The 22590-nt window shown below is 32.2% G+C and overlaps 3 protein-coding genes across 3 annotated transcripts; 1 reads left to right on the top strand and 2 right to left on the bottom strand.

Annotated features, from left to right (window-relative positions):
- Nucleotides 1–319: 319 nt before the first annotated feature.
- On the top strand, nt 320–4383 carry LOC134244603 (kyphoscoliosis peptidase-like). Its single transcript, XM_062726857.1, has 4 exons — nt 320–776; nt 1349–1464; nt 2656–2772; nt 3386–4383. The coding sequence occupies exons 1-4, from the start codon at nt 525–527 to the stop codon at nt 4296–4298; spliced, it is 1398 nt and encodes a 465-aa protein (XP_062582841.1). The 5' UTR covers nt 320–524; the 3' UTR covers nt 4299–4383.
- Nucleotides 4384–6888: 2505 nt separating this feature from the next.
- Nucleotides 6889–9369, bottom strand: LOC134244591 (uncharacterized). The gene is made up of 6 exons (XM_062726844.1): nt 9167–9369; nt 8920–9036; nt 8673–8738; nt 7997–8100; nt 7718–7846; nt 6889–7229 (listed from the first exon to the last, which is right to left on the bottom strand). The coding sequence occupies exons 1-6, from the start codon at nt 9261–9263 to the stop codon at nt 7119–7121; spliced, it is 624 nt and encodes a 207-aa protein (XP_062582828.1). The 5' UTR covers nt 9264–9369; the 3' UTR covers nt 6889–7118.
- Nucleotides 9370–10392: 1023 nt separating this feature from the next.
- On the bottom strand, nt 10393–15286 carry LOC134244590 (platelet endothelial aggregation receptor 1-like). Its single transcript, XM_062726843.1, has 5 exons — nt 15090–15286; nt 14468–14671; nt 12419–13378; nt 12163–12259; nt 10393–11871 (listed from the first exon to the last, which is right to left on the bottom strand). The coding sequence occupies exons 1-5, from the start codon at nt 15097–15099 to the stop codon at nt 11502–11504; spliced, it is 1641 nt and encodes a 546-aa protein (XP_062582827.1). The 5' UTR covers nt 15100–15286; the 3' UTR covers nt 10393–11501.
- Nucleotides 15287–22590: the final 7304 nt, after the last annotated feature.

The raw sequence follows: 22590 nt of genomic DNA, 5'->3' as shown, positions 1-22590 counted from the left end.
TTTTTATTATGATGCGAGGAGCATTGCACAATGGAAACCTCAGTCGACCCCCCCCCTCCGCTTTTCGATATGGATCAATATTCAACTGTAGTGTTTCGTCAATTGTGGGAGAGGACACAATATATATACTCTGATATAAAATGCATAACACACGATGATTTGTTCATTCTCTTTTTACATTTTGTAAAATACTGTACATTTAAGTGTATTAAATAAACAAATGCCTTTCATTTTATTGTTGATTGTGAAATCGTTTTTATTTTGTAAATTATTGGTGAGGCTCCTTTTTTCACTTATTATAAGGTTAAAATTGAAAAATTATCTATCTCGCGTGTCCTTTGAAACATTGTACTTTTATGACACATTGCATTGTAACAATACCTATCAATAATCAATACAGGTATTGACCCGTCTCTTGGACGATAGTAGAGTTATAGAATACGTGTAGTTTAAATTAGTACAAATTCTGACTAATCGACAAGGAAGTGTGGAATCAGAGCTGATTACCTGTCCCTGTCAGAAGAATGGGGTGCTGTACATCAAACGCCGTGGCAATAGATGACCAAAGAACTCCTTTGATTACTCCGAAAGATAAAGGTGAAAATGTATCAACGGTAAAAACTATCCCCGCACAAAACAAACCGAAATTGTCAGAAGATAACATTATAACTACAACGGAAAGAAGACGAAAACCGTCAGCAGATCGCAGAAAAACAGTTCCAACAGGGGAACTCAAGAAAGGTGCCTACGATCTCATTGATGCTCATGCAATAAATGTAAGTAAAAGCTGTATTAAAAGAATGATAAATTATCAGTTTACATTTTTGGGTGAACATGTGTCATTAAAATTATTTTTAAACCTTCATCTATTCTTTTCTAATGTGGAGTGTTTAAGTAAATTAAAATGGTAAAATAATTATTGACAACAGTGTAAAATCATTAAAAATTCTCATGAGTTGTTTAGTTACATATATATTTGATTTATTTTTCTTGAAAAAAAGGAGGGGGGTTAGATGAAAGGAAATGTAAATAGCAAATTCAATGTTTAAAGTGTAGAAAATCTTAAGTTGAGTCAGAAACAGCAAAAAATCAAAACTCAGGATACAAATCATGACGATATATAATTGTAAATATGATAGTTTGTACATGAATATCAATCCATAAAATGCATATGTAACATTTATGTGAAAAGGTCTTTTGTTTTCCTTTATACAAATCCACTTAAGTGCATCTTAGGCAAATTATAAAATTAAAATAAACTTACCTGTAGTATTAATTATAATTTAATACATATATACTTGTACTTGTTTCCAATATAAAACTTTAGGTACAATTTTTTTCCAAACAGGCACCTAAAGATGTCAAAACGTCTCTTAATTGTCTTGCGGATTATCTTATTAAGGGGGCAAAGTCGGATAAAGAAAAAGTTCGAGCTTTTTTTGTATGGATTGCCAACAATATAAAGTAAGAATGTAAATCTACATGGACTTAGATATCATCATTTGTTTTTAAAAAAAAAGTATGCATTTTATAAGATAGTGTGATGATTATAAAAACAAAGCCAAGAACCTTAAGGTTTGATTACACTTTATCTAGAACTGGTGACAACATTACCTTCCTGCTCTTTATATTCAATAATGGTAATTCAGAGTGATAAAATTATCTGTATACATGTAATTTAAACTGACGACCTGTAAAAATTTCGGAGGTAAGAAATTATGTAATACATTTGTATTAGGGATGTCAAAATTGTTAATAATTGATATTCGAATATTCGATAGAAGTATTCGAATATTTTCGAATATTCGATAAAATAAATACATTTTGCATTATAAAATATATATCTTCACTCTCCTGTCATGCAGAATAGGTTTTATGCCATTATTTTGGAACAAAAACTCATAAAGAGTTTGGTAAATGTGCAATTATATATTTTTTTTAATTATCGAATATATGAAGAGCATACATTCAAAATGTAATGCTTATTTTTGGTGAAATTTTAAAAGATTCTTTAGCATGTTCCAGATTTATAGATCATCTTACTAAAGTCTATACTGACAACTCCTACAAATTTATACCAAGCAGAACAATTATCTAAAGGAGAAAGATTCCTGATAATGATTTTTATTCTTTAATGATATTTACATAAACAATGGATCCATGTGTATACTGTAAAAGTGTTCTTACAACAATACAAGCTGACTGTAAGTACTGGACACTATTTTACCACTAATTAATGATCAAATAAATAAATTACTTTGATAGATACACTCTTCACACCTTTCTGGTAATCCAAGAGGACTGTCTTTTAATTTTGTACAAACTTGATTCAATTTCTAATAAAACTTTCCAGGTTTTTCTCTCTTTTTTTAAAAAAAATGCTTTTAAGACTTAGAAATCAAAGCCAATATTAAAGGTTGATTAAATTTATATTCGAATATCAACTTCTCTTTATATTCGAATAATATTCGTGATAAAATTATCTATATGGTTTTAAATGACAACCTGTCAAAATTTTCGGAAGTAAAAAAATAATTTAATATTGCAACATAGAATACATGACTTACCTGAATTGTTCATTATTAAGATAATTAGTGGATAGCTGTTGAATTTAATCATTAGGACACATTAAAGGTTTTGATTTTTTTTTTTAAGATATGACACAGATGCTTATTTTAGCGGTAATTACGGAAATACAAATGCTGAATCAGTAATAAAACACGGGAAATCTGTGTGCAGCGGTTACGCCAACTTGTTTGAAGCCTTTTGCAAGTACGTGCTCTATTTTATTAAATGGTTTTATCATCTCATTTAATTGATTTATACAAATCTGAGTGTAATTAAACAGACAAAATTTATTTTATCTCCAAAGTTAAAGATAATTCATTCTTTACAATTCAACAATGTCTGATAAAAAAGCCATGGAGGGACATTTAATTCTGTTCTTACAGTTTGGTTATCACTTGTTTACTTAACCCCAAAAAACGTGAGATGGAGGCTACCTGTAGTTTCAAAAACGAAAAACAGTAATATTTTTGCCTTTGAAATTATTTCTAATAACAAGAATTAATACAAGTAATAGTTATGTTCATGTGCATCAATATATACAAACTAGAAAACTGAAACATAACACTTATATTTCAACCAGTAACAAATAATCGTTACAAATAAATCACAACAAGCACGTTATAACAAAAAAGTCATAAGAAGTAGGCCAATCTCTCTCCAAGGCTTTCATAGTCATCTGCCTTGTTGTTGATTAAATAGGTGTAAATACAGTTGGGCAGGAAAAGTTTATTCTTATTTAAAATTGAACAATATGAATAAGAGGATTTCGACTATTTTAGTCAAAATACTGATTTGTGAAGGTCATGCTTTATTTCAGAGGGGCAGGGATACAAGTGCAAGTTATTTCTGGATTTTCAAAAGGTTATGGCTATTCCCCAGAGAAACCAATAACACCAAATAGAAGGACTGATCATGCGTGGAATGCAGTATTTTTAGAGAATAAGTGGCAATTTGTCGAGTGTACATGGGGTGCTGGGCACCTGAGCAATGCAGGAGAATTCCAGAAAGCATTCAACAATTTCTATTTTTTAACAAACCCCAGACATTTCATTGTCGACCACTTTCCATTTGAGCACAACGATGAGGAATTTAGCAAGAAATGGCAGCTGCTTAAAAATCCCATTTCTCTCGATGAGTTTAATAGAAATATTAAACTTTCTAACACTGCCCTGGAGTGGGATATTCACCCCAAGTCTCACAAGCACGGTGTCATTGAAGTCAAAGGATCCGTCGAAATTATCATAGAAGATGTAAAAGGACATTTGCTGGATACTTCGTTTGAATTCTATGAATACCCCAGCGGTAAAAGGGTAGAGGAATATGGATTTCTACGAAAGGTATCTACACATGAATTTAAAATCACCTTTAATCCACCAAAAACTGTAACGTATAGGGTCGAACTTTTTGGAAGCATCAAAGAGTCTCAGCATAAGTTAGATCAACTGATGACATACACAATCAAGTGTACACAGGCAGCCAATGCAAGTCCTTATCCAAGACATACTGAACAGTGGGGATTTAGCCAGAGAGCTTATGAAATTGGGTTTTTAAAGTCAGATCAATTTAAGGTACAAGCGCTACAGCAAAGCAGAAATGGTCAATTAGAACTTACTCTGAGAACAACTAGGAACATACCCTCCATGGTTCAACTCTCACATGCCAAATATGATTTAGGGAAAACATTCACTTTAGTCACAGGTGGAAAAGACTTTCTTGAAGATAAACATTAAATTTCCATCCACAGGGTATTATCGCTTGACGCTAATGAGTAAAGACGTAAAAAGTATCGACGACCGTTACAACGAAATTGGTAACTTTTTGATTGAGTGTGTCAAGCCTGAAGATCCTTGTATTCCCTTTCCAGTTGCATATCCACAAACCCAAGAGTACCTGTGCATACTTATTGAACCACTAAACGGACAATTACCTGCTAACCAACAAGTCAAATTCAAATTTAAGTCTTCCTCTGTCAAAAAAGCTATAGCAGGTAACGAAAGGATGACACAAAATGCGGATGAATGGTCTGCTGTGATCACGACCCCGGGACCTGGAGGTAGTGTTGAGATCAGTGGAACAGATACTGACGAGAATAGATTCTGGGGGCTTTATACATTTGAAATTGTATAAATATCAGAAAAACTACAATCTTCAAAATGAATCTTTAAAATTCACAATGCATCATTCTTAACATTTATTTTTTAAAACATTATTTTCAATAATTTACCTCGTATTAGAAATTGTATAATTAAAGTCATCACGTTTATCATAAAGCTTGGTTGTTAGATTACCATTAGCGTCTTTTTCAAGTAAAATATCCAGGTATGAAACATGAAGATAAATCAAATAAAGTAATTCAAATTCATTTTGGTTGTTGGAATATTAAAATATTCTAAACTGACATATGATTTTGAAGAATTTCTTCCTTAGAAAGGGAACTATCTTAATGGGTATAAGTTGTATTACCACTTGTTGTATTAAATCCAAGTTCTTCTAGTATACAATTATATAATGAGCCTTAAAAACGAAGACAGTGTTGTTGTCTACTTTGTCATATTCACTGTACATATCGATTAAAACTTAAATTAACTTTATAAAATAAAGTGGATTAACATTATGCCAAATACTCTGTTTACATCATTGTGTCATCATAAAACGACTAAATCAAGACGATAAACGTGTAAGAAAAGTAACAAGTGAGGTACTTTATACCTTTATTTTTCAGTAGGACGAAGAAAAAAAATTATTACTACTCATAATTTAACGTTCTTCCATATACAGATTTAGGTTTAAAAAGTTAAATTATAGGGTTAAGAATAGTTTCCCATGACGTTAAAAATATTGGAAATACCACGTTTTCACTAGAAGTGAAATATATGGAGATAATGAACAGTTTTCAAGCTAAAAGTCCATAAAACAATACAAAACAGAAGCAGAGCAAGTACAGACCTCCAAAACATCAGAAGAGGGATCAGGTGCCATGGAGGAGTTACCACTGCCTTGTGTTCCTTGTCATCATCGAGAAATAATAGAAAAATCCGTCGTCCATTTAGTGTGAAAATAATGGACTTACAATTAGTATGATAAACGTCAGTCAGCATTTGACTCAATGATAAATTAATTGTATTTGCTGATAAGGTTATTGCATCGACCAAAGGAACAGTTTAAAGGTATAATATATACATTAAGTTATTGAATGATCACTTTAACAAACTTTAACAATCTGGCAAAGTTATCTTGTATAAAGGTATATAACGCATTTGAAATGCTGTGTATTATAATTGTAACCGATAACCCTTTTTTTGATCACGTTTCATCAAATAATTGTTTCATTGTGAGAAACTGGTAAAGTCAAACTGGAAAACGAGGGCTATTTGAGACACTGCATTAAAAATGAATGGTAAAGAATCAGTAAACTAGAGTGAAGTTACAAGCTGCCGTCCTTGGAAACCACAGGACTGACAACATTCGAGGTAAAGTCTGCCAAAATTTTAACAAATTATCATTGATGACGTTTGATTGACTTTAGGATACATTACAAATTTGGTATTCATAGAAAAAATCTCATACTTCAGTGAATCAATCGATGATCAGTTACCTTGATAATTGATACAGAATATGAGCAATATACACTGTATATATATGTCGATGGGATATGAAGATAACAGTTTTCAAAACAATTTTTTTAAACATTGCAAATTGAGAACATACAGCAACCAGAGACCTCTTAAAACATCAGAGGAGGGATTATGTGTCACTGAGGTGAAAGCTTCTCCTATCGACCGGTTACATCTGTCGTGTTCTCTATGTCATAATGGGGTAAACGGAAAAATCGGTAGAAACAGTGTGTATATAATGGCTTAACCTAACAATTAATCGGTAAAACGTCAATCATCAGTTGATCTAATTATAGAATGTACTAGTATATGCTGATAGTGACATTGTTTCGATAGAAATAAAACTTGGGAAATGGTGACTTTCAACCGAGACCAATGATATCCATGTTTCATTAACTTTATGGTTAATAGCTTGCTTTGTTTTAAAAAATTAATCCTACCTATAGAATGTTCTCGCGTAAGTTTGGCTTAATGGTAGCTTAGAGGTACTAAATGATGGCTTAATGGTTGATTCCTAAATACATGACATTAGATACAGATTTCAACAAAGCAAACGTATTGTTTTAATTTATTTTTATTACTAACAAATAAACAAAGATCACCAGTATTATAAACATTTCATTTCCTGGTGCCAGAAACTTAAAGTTCATGACAAAAATGATTAAAATGATAAAAATACATGTACCTCAGATCACTTATTTTTTAAAATAATCTTCGTTCCGACTGAAAATGCACAGGGATGGCTGAGAAAAATCCAAATCACTTACAAACGTGGATGATAATAATGTCAAAATAGATACATTCTATTGTTTTGTAACAGTTCCTCTATCACAAAAAAATTGGTTTTGATAATACTTTGCCCTGATATTGTAAGAAACTCTTTGGAACACGTGATGTTCCATAAAAAGGTGTTTTACATTAGGAGAAATCATGAATTTATTTAAGCTGTTTTGCAAGCCACCGGAAAGCGTCACCATAACCTTGACGATAAAGCATGCTGGTCATAAAGAGCTGGCACTCTCGACTAGAAGTGACACTTTCTTCACACTGAAAAAAAAATCAAACATGGTAAAAATAGTTTATGTACTTTATAAATTAAAATTTCTTTTCTTTTTAACATGATCGTATTTTTGTGAGATATCTTTTGAAAAGATATTACCCATTTGACATAGAACAACTCGATTTTGCCGATTTGAAATAGAATTACATGTACATGGTTTTTCAAAATTTAACTATTTCTAGGATTATTATTATTTTACTGGTAGATGTGTAACTTACTACATTTATAGATGCATTTCTATTTTAAAAAATATTTGATGTTAAGGACAGACGAGACGTTCCTTAATAATAGATAAATTTTTCTAAGTAGATGTGTAAAACATATTTAGTTTATAGATGCATATAATCCTTTGGGGAAGAAAAATCAAAAAACATTTGATGTTATAAAAATTTGGAATATTTTTCAAACATTACGAAGATATACAAAAAAGATTTTGAGGAACGTCTCATCTGATCTTAACATGACTCTGACTTACTGTTGTAATGTATTGTTGCAATTCGAGCACCTGTACTAACTCTTCTGTACCATAGCAGTCTTTTTTATCTGTTTTGTTTCCCAATATAGCTACTGGAATCTCTTTTGGAAAATCACTCTCAAATAACCCCTGTTATACATGTAAATGCGTCAACAAGAGATTATGAATAAATCGTATTATGTCCTCAAAACATAGATACAGGGCTTCATACTATAATTTTCAATCATTTTTTTAAACTCATCTATCTGTCCACTGCTAAAAGGCTTTGTGTTTACATACCTTTAATTCTGCTCTCGTTTCCGAAATCCTGACTTTATCTGAAGCATCGACAACAAACACAACTGCGTTAATGGCGGGCATATATTCCTTCCAGAGTCTTCGGGCTGTCAATATAGTACATGTATACAATATAAGGTTACGTTACCAGTGCATATAAATTATGTAATACATTGTATTAGGTTACGTTACCGGTATGCAGTATACATACAGTTATATTATGTTACTAGTACATGTATTAGTATACAATATTGCTTCGCCTCGGTCAATATTGATATTTTTCTGGTGAATAAATACCATATTCACCATAGAAAAATCCATATAATTGTGTAGTAATATGCAATATTGAAGTGCAGTGACAGTGTTGTACAGTGAGACTTCCACAATCGTCACCCACCCTTCTAAATGAATTGAATTATGAGAGTTTCCGACTCAAGATATTTTGAATTAAAATATTTGAATATTTAGATGAATTTTGAGTCTACATCAAATTTTGTTATCTATATACGAAATTGTAAAAGTAGTCATCCTCCCACATCAAATAGATTCGATGTCTCAATTCTATACAGTAATGTTTCTTTCCCATTACAAAGTTTTCACGCCATTAATCAAACATATTCATTTATAAATGGTATATGCTTATGTATACATTTTTGAAATAAAGTAAAATCTACTGTACCCATCTGGTGGCCGCCTAGATCATAGGCTGTAAACGTGATACCGCCGAGAGTCATCTCCTCTGATACTATTAAAGAAATACAAAATACATTTTGAATATTTTTTATTTATATATGATATTCTGACGTAAAGGGAAAATTATTAACGACTTTACACATTAAATAAATTAATATATATTCAATTTAAGTTAAAGAAAGATTGCACTATAAAGGTACATTTTGTGAATGAAATCTTTTGAAATAAAATACCTGGACGAGGAGTTGGCGGGTGCTGGATTAGTTTTCCGTGTTTAAGAAGAGACAACAGTGTGGATTTACCGGCATTATCTAGGCCTATTATCATCAATTTTGCCCGCCTATAAAATCCTGAAGAAAACAACAATTAATTATTAAAGACATCAAAAACAATCTTAAGCATAATTGTGAAAATATTTCAAATATTTCTATGAAAAAGAGGAAATTAAAATATTGAACTGAAAATAACTTTTTTACCTACCGAAATAGTAAAGAATTTCCCAAATCCAATTTATAAGCATGATTGTATCGACAAAGTTAAATTTATAAAACTCTCTTCCTAAATTTGATAGATTCATACTTCGATTGATAGACGTACGATCATTTTATATAGGTTTATTTTTCATATGCAATGTAAACATCATACTGTACGCGTAAATTCAATGTGCTGTACGCGGACACGTGTTTTCTCAGTTTTTAATTAGAGTTATCGCTCTTTGGTCGTTAAACTTAGCAGTCTTGGATGGCTGACTTCTACTTGTAAACAAGGTACGTGTACCAATGAAATCAGAGCGCGTTGAAAATATGATTCTAAATTTAAATTATATTTGTTCCTGTTTCTGATATTTTGTAATCAAGGTAAGAATTCTTTAAAATCTAATTTTTAGAGTTAAAATTTGATTATTTTCAATCGAATTTACTCTGAATTTATTACAGAATATGAAAGAGGTAAGTTCCAAAGTTTGCTGTTCATTTTTGTTTGCAGTAAGTGAACTTTTGTACACACTTAGTTCTTTTTTTATCAAATGACTCAACTAATTTTTGTATAAAAGAGAAGACAAAAAAGTCAATAACTTGATATTATTAACCTTGGACCCCGAAAAATGGAATCATGCATACTCATCAATAATTCAGTATCATTTGTATCTCGAATGGCAAAAAGCAGGTGTTCTTTTTCGCGTGTAAATTTTTCTTTATCTAAATGCGTCTTTTTAATTTTTTTTAAAATACTTTTTCTATTTATCTAGGTAGTAAGTATGGTCAAAGTCGTCATTACCGACATTGTCCACCGTCCAGGGGCGTTTCTGGGATTGCTGGGTCTTCTCTCCGTGGGACAGGGATTATTTTATCTGGTGTTCTCCGGACTTACGCCCGCCCCACATAACCCACTACTGGTGCTGGCTATAAATGCCCTGCTAACCGGTATCACCCTCCTCATTATAGCAAAAGTTTGTTTTAAACCTCAAAGTGTCGAAAAACTAGAAAAACTGGCGGGAATGCAGAATGGGAACGCTAACACAACTAAATTGAAAGTTTTCGGAAGAAGCCATGATTCACTGACGACTACAGGCAGCGAAGACGACCATTCGTTTGACTTTCTTCATTCGGATGAAATAATGGACAAAAAACTGAACTAAATTGTGAATAACATATCAACATTTGTACAAATACAGACATACATGTACATTAGTTTTATTGATGTTATACTTAATTTTTCATTAAATCATGCATTATTTTTTTTATATGTTAACATGTATTCACTTCAGGGTTATTTATATAACATTCTTATATATTAAAGATATGAACATTTCAAGACATTTGTCATTAATCAGATTTATCCATAAAAAAGTTTTTGTTCTCATAATGCCCCCGTAATCGATAAATCGGGGGCATATAGTTTTACTTTGTCCGTCAGTCTGTCAGTCTCTTTGTCTGCAAACAACCTTAACCTTGCCCACAATATTTCATTTGGTGGAGCTATATATGATTTCCTATTTCACATGAAGCTTTTGATGATGTATACCTTGTGTTCTTTGGATAACATCATATTTGACCTTTTGATGTTGTCCTTGTTGAGAATGAAGATAATTCTCAATATTATAATTATGGACCGATGACCGATGTTGTCTTCAGGTCCCAAAGCTCTGATAAGATTTATTTAATACTCAGGTATTTGTCAATGTTATGCTGGTAAAAGCTTACAAAGTGCATAAGAACATACATTTAGCGTATTAATCAACTCTGCCAATTGCCATTACGGCTCTGAAAATATGTTTTATTACTATATTTTTAAATTTTATCAGATCAAAAGTGACTGGTGTATTGGACATATGTTATGCAGCATTATCTTGTATGGAATCATAAAATAAATTTGTATTTACTCTGTATAAGTGTTTCCTTACTTCAGAAAAAATTATATAGTTATCCAAACCATTAGAAACATATTCAAGTTAAAAAAAATACAATTTTTTAAAAAAAGAAAGCATAAGGCAGAGTACGACTTGATGGCATCGCCAAGGATAATATTGATAAAAATGAAACAATTGGGAAAGGTACATTTTATATAAACTCCATCGATAAAAAATTGACGTACATGTATAAATGAGTATATAAGTAAAATTTAGCAGCTTAAAGTTTCATTTTCTAATTAATGTCCTTAAGCCGAGATATTTATCTACAGGTATATATATCAAATTTAAGTTGATCACTTCAGTACTTTCAGGTTGTAGAACTCTTTAAATGTAGTTGATAATGTCCGAGTCGATAAACTGGAGAAGTGAACTTCCGATCGAAGATGATGCATGCTAAAAGAAAATTTACTTTTTGTAATAAGATACACGCGATGAATCCTCCCTTATAATAATGGTTTCATATGGCGTAGACAGCTCAGAGGCACGATTGCGATTTCTTCTCAATAGCTCCTCATCTAGAGAGGCAAACCTCATAAACCGTTTTGGGAGTTGGATATCTGATTTTATCTCTGCTTTGAAGAATTCATTACAGTCTTGAATAGCAGCGCATGCGTTCTCTGTCACAGGTTCTATTTCCGCTTCCTGTTCAACCTCTCCCTCAGTGATGACATTCTGATATATGTGCTCCTCCACTAGGGAGTGGTACTGATGAGATGAGTTCTGTCCGGGCAGGCTGAGGGACCGCTCATAATTCGCCTCTCTTCTTGTCTTGTTTCTACAATAAGTTTATTTCTAGCATATACATCCACAGATAATCTTAACCTATTACTTATTCATAAGGGCTTGTTTCAATTTACGAAACCATCTCAAGGAAATTGTATATTAACTATTAAGATAATTAACAATAGCAATATTATCAATTCTTCATTAAAAAAAATCGCCAGATGAATTGAATGATAGAAGTATGATAACGTACAAATGTATCATTCTTTATTTAGCAATAAATATGTCAAATATTGCAGTTAATTATTTGATGAGGTCATGATCTAGAAAAAGATGGGTTTACCTTTCTTTTTGAAAACGGCAAATTACCACGAGGAAAACAATGGAAAATGCTATCAATAATGCTGTACCTCCTAATATCATGACGTTATTTACCATGGCTGAAAACGAAACAACAAAGCAAATAAAACCAACGAGGCCTAAACAGAATAATTCAGTTACGATCAGCTAATTAGAGCGGGGTAGATCTTTAAAATAATTTTGAGATTCATATTATTTATTCATGACACTACGAATGAAATTCAAAAAAGGTTTCTTACAATGAGAGGAAATGGGCGCGTTCTTCCCTGATACGTCATCACAACTTCCGTTGTTCATGTAGCACCCTGTTTTACATCCTGCGTGACATACACCCGTACAGTCGCTCCCATACCATCCCGTGATGCACTGCAAGCACTCGCCACTGGTTTTGTTACAAAGTTCACAATTTATTGGTTGGCACAATGATTCACAATAATCACCATAATAACCTTTTTCGCAGGTAATGCATTCTCCATTCATGTAACATGATTTGTTTTTACATGATGAAAAACAACTTTGTGTGCAATGGGCGCCGAATTTTCCATTATTACATTGTTCACAAGTACCGTTTACAGGATCACAATCACGTGACCTGCAGTAGTCGCATTCTTCTTGGCACTGCTCACCATAATAACCTTTCAAACAAGGATCACACTGTGTCCCATAATGACCCTTTTCACATTTCAAGCATTCGCCTGTTGTAGCAGAGCAGAGAGAATTCAAACAGTTACTTGAACACTCATTCTGACAAAATTCTCCATAAAACCCCTCTTTGCAATCAGTACATTTACCTGTTTCGGCATCGCAAACTTCATCTTTACATTTGGTATCGCATTTCTGAGAACAATTTGCTCCATAAGACCCACTTGGACATTGTAGACACGTCGTACCATTAAAACGATGTCCAGATTGACACACTTGGCAATGGCCAGTTTCTCGTTGACAGTGTGGAGAACAAGCTTTCGGACAGACTCTGGTACAGTTTGGTCCCCAGTGGTTTGTGTCACATTGATGGCATTGTCCGGTAGTTCTGTTACAGCCGGTTTGTCCACAGAATTTAGAACAGGTTAAGTTGCAGGAATCTCCGAATTGACCAGCTGGACATTGGTCACACTTTCCGGTTATCTTGTTACAACTTCTGTGACATTCTTCTGGACAAAGTAAGTCACATTCTTCACCATATGTGCCAACAGTGCAAGCTACATTAATATAACACGATAGTCATTATAATAATGATAAATGTGATAAATTCATTGAAAAAGGTCTGAATTTTGTGTCATTTGGAACGAACCTTCCATGAACATTTTATCTGTTTAAACAATAAAAAATGTAGGTGATACAGAATCAGAAGTCTGGTAGCAAGCATACCTAATTATGTTTTACAGGAACTTAGTCAGCTTTGAGCCTTTATACGAAAAAAAAATTTCCTTGAAAAAGTTTAGCCTTTCACTCAATGTGGGCAAGATCCAATATCAGAATATATCTTGTTTTGTATTATTTAATAATGCAGTTTAAATCTTGGTCAGGCCAATTATTACTTGGATATGGACCTGTTTCCTTAGCTTCCTTAACTGACAATCACAAAAAGACCGTTGATGTAACATAAGTTTCCCGACTTCATCAATGAAGGCTAAAAGTTCAATAAAGTTTTCACAAATTAAGATGAAGGTAAAACTGAACCAGAAGTCTCTGATGAGACTATAGTTCTACTGGTCTATATAACAAAAGAAAAGTAACACTTAGACTTAAAACTTTGTGCAATAGGCATTAACAAATAGAATTTTGAACCATAATGTACTCTACTCATGCGCCAATTTATAATGAAATCAATCCAAAACATTAGGAGGAGTAGTGAGTTAAAAGTATTTCAAAGAAATTTATATTTTTTAAAATCAAGGTAACACCGTCCATGGAAATCAAAAACCGATACATTAAATTATGTATCTTAGTTCAGTCTACTATGTGCCAAGTTATATTGAAATCAGACCGAAACTGCGGGAGGAGAAGTTAGTGTTTAAATGAAATTTCTGAGAATTATATTTTTTAATAACCATGGCAACGCCGTCCATCAAAATCAAAAATCGATGCACTAATTCATGAACCTTAGTGAAGTGTACTTTTGTGCAAAGTTATACTCAAATCGGACCAAAACAGTAGGAGGAGTAGCATTTTGAAATAAAAAATTGTTTACAGACAGACGGACGGACGACGGACACTTTACTATCGCATAAGCTCTTCTGGTCTCTGACTAGTAGAGATAAAAAAATAAGCCCTTTTATCACGCTTACATGCTGAGCCGACTTCGTAGATAGTCAGAGGTACGTGAGGCGGCGCCTGAATCTCAATAGTGCTGCCTACCATGGCATGGGAACATTGGAACACCACACTTCTGACTTTCTGATCAGAGTCAGATTTCTCAGTATCACATAGAGAATGAATGTTTGTCACAAGGGAATCATGTGTTACATAGACGTTGTATTCAATATCAGACACTATATCAAAAGAAGAAAAGAATAATTCAGAGATTTTTTTTAAAACAGAAATTCTAATATCAGCTGCATGTTTGACATCGGAAAAAAATATTTCAAATGTGTTATTAACTATTTCAATGACAGGAAAATAGAACGTTTATAAATTTCTTTTGTTCATATTTGCAATGTAAGAACTTTTTATAACCTCTGCTTGAAGCAAAATTGAATTATTGTCGTCCTGTACAATAATGATTTCTTATATAATACTATATATTCGGTTTACAGAAATATTTCTTCTGAAACATTTTAAAACTTTATTTTGGTTTCATTGATCATAATGATTTAGATTACATACAGATTAATCATAATAACACATTTTACCAGCAAAATAAATTCTCAAAAATGAAGCTCATATTCCTTTAATTCAACATTGTCGTACCCCAGTCCATAGTGACGTTGATTGTTGAAATGCTGTGGTCTCCATCTAACCTGACCCTCCACCAGATGGCGTTCTCCGTCTCCTGAACTCTAGAGTAGGTCTTGAGGTCCCCGTCCACCGCCCGACTGGAATCGAACTTCGACGAGTAGGTATTCTCTTGCCATGTCCGTTTTTGATACACTATATTTTCTAAGATTGAAAATATTTATATTTTCATTAAATAGATGTCCAAAGAGTATGACATAATAGAAGCATCTTACCAACAAAACATACATAAGTAATCGTATTTTAAAAATAGAATAGCTTTCATCATATTTACATAAGTATGTAAATGTAGATACATGTGTACGTTATATGCTTGTCATCTCTATTTCAATTAGCCAACATTAATATGGCAATCATGGAAGTTAAGAGTGATAAGGAATATGTCAATATCTATTTTAATATTTCTTAAGTTTGGAGCACGGGATTTTCTATTTTTTCTTTTTTTCTTAATCGGGCATATTTTATAAACTCTACATTACATTAATAATGATTAAATAGATGTACATGTAGGATGTAAAATTCATAGTTTGATATTCATTAACAAGGCTTTCAAAAGTAAGGTGTAATTGAACATGTCTGTTCACTGTCAGAGAGAGCACATTACTTGAATCCATAAAAATAAGAAAAACAGGTTTTCCACAATTATTGTGAAGAATGGCGTGAAATATCTGTGTATGTACACACACATTTTAGTGGGGATAAAATTTCATTGTTATATCTTATATTATATACTTTATACATGTATTATGTTATACCTTTTTGGCAATGTTTTCTTTTGGATCCACCCCATCCTAAATCACACGTCTGACATCCATGGTAACAGTTGTCGTGACAATGACATATGCAGACGTGAGTTGAGTTTGGAAGAAATTTACATTGACCTTTTGAAGAATGCAAATTAAGGCTTAAATAAATAACAAAAGTATTGCAATTCATACATTCTAAATGTTTAAGTTCATACATAGAAACAGAAAGAATATTATCATAGCAAACAATAGTTTCCTGATTTTTGTTCTTCACTTTCATGTCAATTTTTACAAGGATATCTGAAGTAAACTAGGACTGCGAACGATAATATTGTTCTCCCGCCTACTAGTTAGAAGTCGATTTTTAAAATTAACATGTTTGAATAATTTCTCATAAATATTTAAGAAATCACTGTCTAGGTTGTTGTGTATACCAGTGCAAACATATTGAACAATACTAGTAGTTGGAAACGTGGGATAATTCGCAAAATGGGCGAATCACAACAAACTAGACAGTGATTCCTTATATGTACATTTCATTGTGAAATAAACTTGTTAAAAATTTGAGAAATGCTGCCAATAGATTTAAATTACACGAGGCCTGAGAAATTTCAATCTCAATAGTCTCCCCGCCCACTGATGTCAAACACAAAGACAGACCCACGAGATGTACATGCATAGAAGGCTTTCTTAGCTCCTGACCTTTCACTTTCCGGTTGAATTATCAAGAAATCAACTCACGTAACTTTAAGAGTTATCACATAGAAAACAAATAGATATGGAAAGATTTACAATGTATATGAATTTTCATAAAACATTATTATTTTGGGAAAACAATTTTTAATTGCCAATGAGTACATGTCATTGGCAATTGAAAATTGTTGACTAGTGAAAGACAATAGTAACCAACGGAAAACATTTTTATAACATCTACATGTCCCCCCCCCCCCCCCCCCCCCCGCGCGCGCCGCGCGCGCGCGCGCGCGCGCGCGCACTCTGCGAAGCAAAAATTCCTTTATACAAGTAATTTTAACTGTTACTTTACAAATTTATACTAAAGCATTTTGTTTTTCACGGGGAAAATATGTTTACATACTAATTTTTTTACATACTAAAACGTCAAAAAAATGCTAATTTTCACCAATTTCAAAGTAGAATACTTAGTATATTTAATTCTTTATTTAAAGTAAAACATAAGAAAAGATTTCTTTATAAAAAGAGCTTGAATGAGAGTTAATTAACTTGAACACTGGTATTAAGAAAATCAATTACTACTGAACTGTTTGTTTACATTCAGCAAAGATTTTATGACCAAAGGAGATGGGTGAACATGACGAGAGATAAGCCCATAGCGCAACAAACATGAAGGTGAAAAATTAAATCTCAATTATATCAAAATTTTCCTTAATATATCATCTAAGATTAAAGTATACTTTAAGTAAAATCTCTACAACTTGCACAAATCTCATGAAGATAGAAGTTTTTTGCCAATGAAATATTATATACACTTGAAATAGGACAAAAGGAGTCAATTTTTTTTTATATTATTACACTATTTTTCGATATGAAAGGGTCTTCTCTCCACTTTTTTTGAAAATTAATCCTCAAAGTTTGAATATAAACATACATATTTTGGTTTCCAAAAACATGGAGCAGAAACCCAAAATTGAATTCCCTTAAGTCAATGGTTTTATCACAAACATGATTTAAGGACCAGGGGCTCGTAACATAAAGCTTGCTAAGTTTTTGACTTAAGTAGGGTCGTAAGTACGGTTTAGGCATAATCTTAGGACCTGTCTAAGTACTACTTAAGTATGTCTTAAACCGTAACATAAAGCGAACTAAGCTAGGTCGTAGCTAAGTCAAACTTATGTTAAAAATATTTCGTATGAGTCAACCCATGGGTTTTGATTTTATATAGATATATTGCTAACAGTGATTCAGTTAAGGTTTTAATTAATTACATATTAAAGTTGACGTCCTTGCCTATCGGTTTAAGTTATGTTAGATTAGATTTCGAATTAAAATCATAATTATGTTATAAATAAATTATTCAGAATGTTTGGAAACAAATACTGCACGGTCAGAAAGTGGCGATTTGTGGTTCATTGTAAATGTACGACAATTGTTTTATCACCTGAGATGTTTTTAGTGCATATCAGAAGCAAAAACTGCGGAAGTTTTATGATATACTCATTTGCTATTTAATCAAGGATACAAAAAAATATCGGGATATCTTTTCATATGTCTCCACTTATCATCTCTCTCTCTCGTAGTGAGCCCTGTGTACAGTTAGAGAGAGGCGCGTTCTACATTTATTTTTTCTACTTTACAGATACTTTTTATAATATTACTGTTACTGTCATCATCCTCTTTTCTGTTTTTAACAAATTATTTCAACTCATATTTTCAAAGTGAACATACAGATCCATGGTTTATTACTGTGTTCATTTCTATAACCGAGGTCCCACTACATTTCAGACGTATCCCTAAAATTAAATTTTGTATTAACATGAATGCTGTGTTGGGAGTAATCCCTAAAATTAAATCTTGTATATATATGTATGCTGTGTTGGGAGTGATATTATATTGGAATCAGTGATCCCCCCCCCCCAATGAAAAAATAAAATTCTTAAATCAGCGTCAGATACAGATAATTATTTTCTTTAATGCATAATATGAATAGAGGACTGTTTTAACATCGAAAGTCAGCATTAAATAATTCTAAATATATGTACAAGAAAGTAAAGATATACTTAAGTCACCTCTACCGGCCGCCTAAGTTTTGCTAAGATTGCCAAATCTTAGCACGCTTCTAGCTACGGTCTTAAGTTTTAGACTGTACTTAAGTCCTACTTAAGCACTGTCTTAGACTTAAGTAGCCTTTATGTTACGACCCCAAGGATACCATATTATTTTTCTTTAAAAAAAGAATAAATTTTAACGAAAAATGTTTCTCAAAACTTTTTGTTTATCATTATTCCATAAAAATCATTGATGAGAACTTCACTCTAAATACTATATTCACAATTTGAATATGATTTTTATATATCTGAAGCTAGTGAGCTTTCTGGGGGTCGTAACATAAAGGCTACTTAAGTCTAAGACCGTGCTTAAGTAGGACTTATGTACAGTCTAAAACTTAAGACCGTAACTAGAAGCGTGCTAAGATTTGGCAATCTTAGCAAAACTTAGGCGGCCGGAAGAGGTGACTTAAGTTTATTTTAACTTTCTTGTACATATATTTAGTATTATTTAATGTTGACTTTCGATGTAAAAACATTCCTCTATTCATATTATGCATTAAAGAAAATAATTATCTCGATTTGACTCTGATTTAAGACTTATTTTTTATGGGGAGGGAGGGGGCTTATCACTGCTTCCAATATCACTCCCTACACAGCATACATGTAAATACAAAATTTAATTTTACGGATACGTCTGAAATTAGTGGGACCTTGGTTATAGAAATAAGTTGAACACAGTAATAAACCATGGATCTGTATGTCTACTTTGAAAATATGAGTTGAAATAATTTGTTAAAAACAGAAAAGTAAGAGGATGCTGACAGTAGCAGTAATATTATAGAAGTATCTGTTAAGTATAGAATAAATGTAGATCGCGGCAAATGCGGATTTAGACAGGGCTCACTACAGTTCGATCGATCGAGAGAGAGACAGAGAGAGAATTGCTGATAAGTGGACGCATACGAAAAATTATCATTTTGTCCAAATGCCTGGTAAAGAACACTAATTTTAAGTTTTTAAGTTTTTTGTATCCTAGATTAAATTGCAAATGAGTATATCATAAAACTTCTGCAGTTTTTGCTTCTGACATGCATGGCCTGATATAGCGGGAATACAGCATGTATTTAACTTTTTAGAATTTCAATTTTAAGTAGATAGACGGTCGATTATCTTTTCTTGTCTGCGATAATAACAGGGTAAGTGAACATTTGTCAAAACAAAAGAGTTACAAAAGGTAAACTGAAAACATCTCAGGTGATAAAACAATTGTCGTACATTTAAAATGAACCACAAATCGCCACTTTCTGACAATGCGGTATTGTTTCCCAAACATTCCGAATAATTTATAACATGATTATAATTTTAATATAAAATCTAATCTAACATGACTTAAACCGATAGGCAAGGACGTCAACTTTAATATGTAATTAATTAAAACCCTAACTGAATCACGTTTAGCAATATATCTATATAAAATCAAAAACCATAGGTAGACTCATATGAAATATTTTTAACATAAGTTTGACTTAGCTAAGACCTAGCTTAGTTCGCTTTATGTTACGGTTTAAGACGTACTTAAGTAGTACTTAGACAGGTCCTAAGATTGTGCCTAAAACGTACTTACGACCCTACTTAAGTCAAAAACTTAGCAAGCTTTATGTTACGAGCCCCTGCACGCTAAGTTCACCCATCTCCTTGCCATTAGTATGGAATATTTTTTTGTAAAATGTAGTCGGGAATCAAGAGTTAGCGTACGTAGTTCTTCCTAACAGTACACCGAGATTTGATCGTCGTAAATACATGTGCATATATCATCAAAGTTTATATTCCCAGATGTGTAAATTTGTTTACAACAAGAGGGATCAGATTTAAGTGTCTGCATAAATCAGATTTCAAACAAGTCATACTGCATTCAACAATTGACCAAATACATGTATGACAGAAGAGGACTATAAGTGCAGTTTTTCCCCCTTTTTACAAACTTATTTAAAACAACTTTGGCAATTTTATAACTTTCCTTTGTAATTACCTTCTACTTTAGGACTAATAAGTGCAATAATCCCACAGATCAGGAAGAATATTAACTCCAAAGACATTTCACTTCCACTTATATGTCTGGCACATCTATTTATGTTTAATATTTCCACAATTTAGCCGCCCTTGTTAAAAACACCTGTCCTCAATTTCAACAATTCACAAACCTTCCTCAATTTTGGCCGGAAGTTCTTATACTTCGTATGTTCATGAATAGCCCAAAAATACAAAATAACGGGAAATCGGAAATGTGTTCAAATATTTTAACAACACTCAAATTCATACCACTTAAATAAACTTTGATCTACAATAAACTATTTGCACATTTATATAACATACAAACTTGGGTTACATTCATTCACAGAGGGAGTATGAAAGAAAGATTTGCATTAAGCGAGCTTTTTCTGAGACAAAATCAATAGATTTTGCAATTTAATTTTGATCGAGGTCTGAATCTTGTTCAATTGCAGATGATTTATTCAATTATATAAAGTTTTCTAGTTATGTGGAGATTAACACAAAAGAAATAATTTATATATCTTCACTCCAATAACAAGATGTTCTTAATCAATTATGCAGGTCTTTTGAGATTTACACATACTTCTATTTTTTTAAAAATAATTTTCCCTTTGCATTCATTATCATGTAAAACAATGACTTGTGATAAAAAGAAATTCATGCACTTGTACATACATTATATCATTACAATATCTGGAAAGCTACTGGAGTAATTTTAGAAATATATTCTTGGCTACCTCCATGTTGTTTTGATGATATTTCTTTGTAAAAATACTAAATTTTAAATATTTTGTGCAAGCTAAATGTACATAATTTTTTAAAAATTCTTATGTACATGTAGGAACCAAAAGCCAAAACGTTTTAATAATTTAATCAGTATTTTATTATGTAAAATTAATTTTACATAATAGGATATTAATTATATATATAATCAGTCACGCTCCAATAAGCAAATCTATTCTCTAAAAAACAAACTGCAACAAAATATGTCTTGCCATTTTTTACATTTACAAGTCATATACAAGTACTAATATGATAGAATTCTACCATCATGAAACATATGGAGATAAGGAACAGTTATCAAGATGAAAAATTCATAAAACAATACTAAATTGGAGCAGAACAAACACGGACCCTCAAAACATCAGAGGTGGTATCAGGTACTGTAGATCACTTAATTTTCGCGACACCTTATTTTCGCGAGATAGTCATTGATAATTGATTAGCGACACAAAATTTTCACGAATTGTGGTTACTGCTCTATATGATCTTAAGGAATACTATTATACTCGAAAATTAAATTTTCGCGAGCACATTGTCTCGTGTAATTACGCGAAAATAAAGTTCACGCGAATAAAAAGTGATTTACAGTATCATGGAGGAGTAAGCATCCCCTGCCGACCGGTCACACCCGCCGTGTGTTTTTTGTCATCATCGGAATATAACGGAAAAATCTGTCGTCAATTCATTGTATAAATATGGACTAATAATTAGTATGAAAAACGTCAGTCAGAATTTGACTCAATGAAAATTATATGCATGTGCAGACAAGGTCATTTTATCGACCATAGAACTTATTAAATGATGACTTTAAACGAAACTGTTGGTATTTCTGTTTCATCAACTTGTTTGTCAATAATTTATCTCCCTTCAGACACTATTTATACTTAGAGCATGCTCATGCGTATCGAATCAACTGAGACAAATAAACTCCGTATGCAAGTGATAACATATATTGCTGCATAAGTAAAGGAATTAACAATTATTAAGTAAAAGTCAACACAATTATCATAGAGCTTGGTTGTTAGATTACCATTAACGTCTTATTCAAGTAAAATATCCAAGTATGAAACATGTGTCTCCGACTCTGTGGTATCTTTTATCTCGAGCTCACCGGAATATATCGCATGG

The sequence above is a fragment of the Saccostrea cucullata genome, unplaced genomic scaffold (genome assembly GCF_032062105.1).
Source record: "Saccostrea cucullata isolate Sc308-1 unplaced genomic scaffold, CSIRO_AGI_Scuc_v1 ctg33, whole genome shotgun sequence".
Classification (NCBI taxonomy): domain Eukaryota; kingdom Metazoa; phylum Mollusca; class Bivalvia; order Ostreida; family Ostreidae; genus Saccostrea; species Saccostrea cuccullata.
This window is presented reverse-complemented; position numbering and strand designations above follow the sequence as displayed.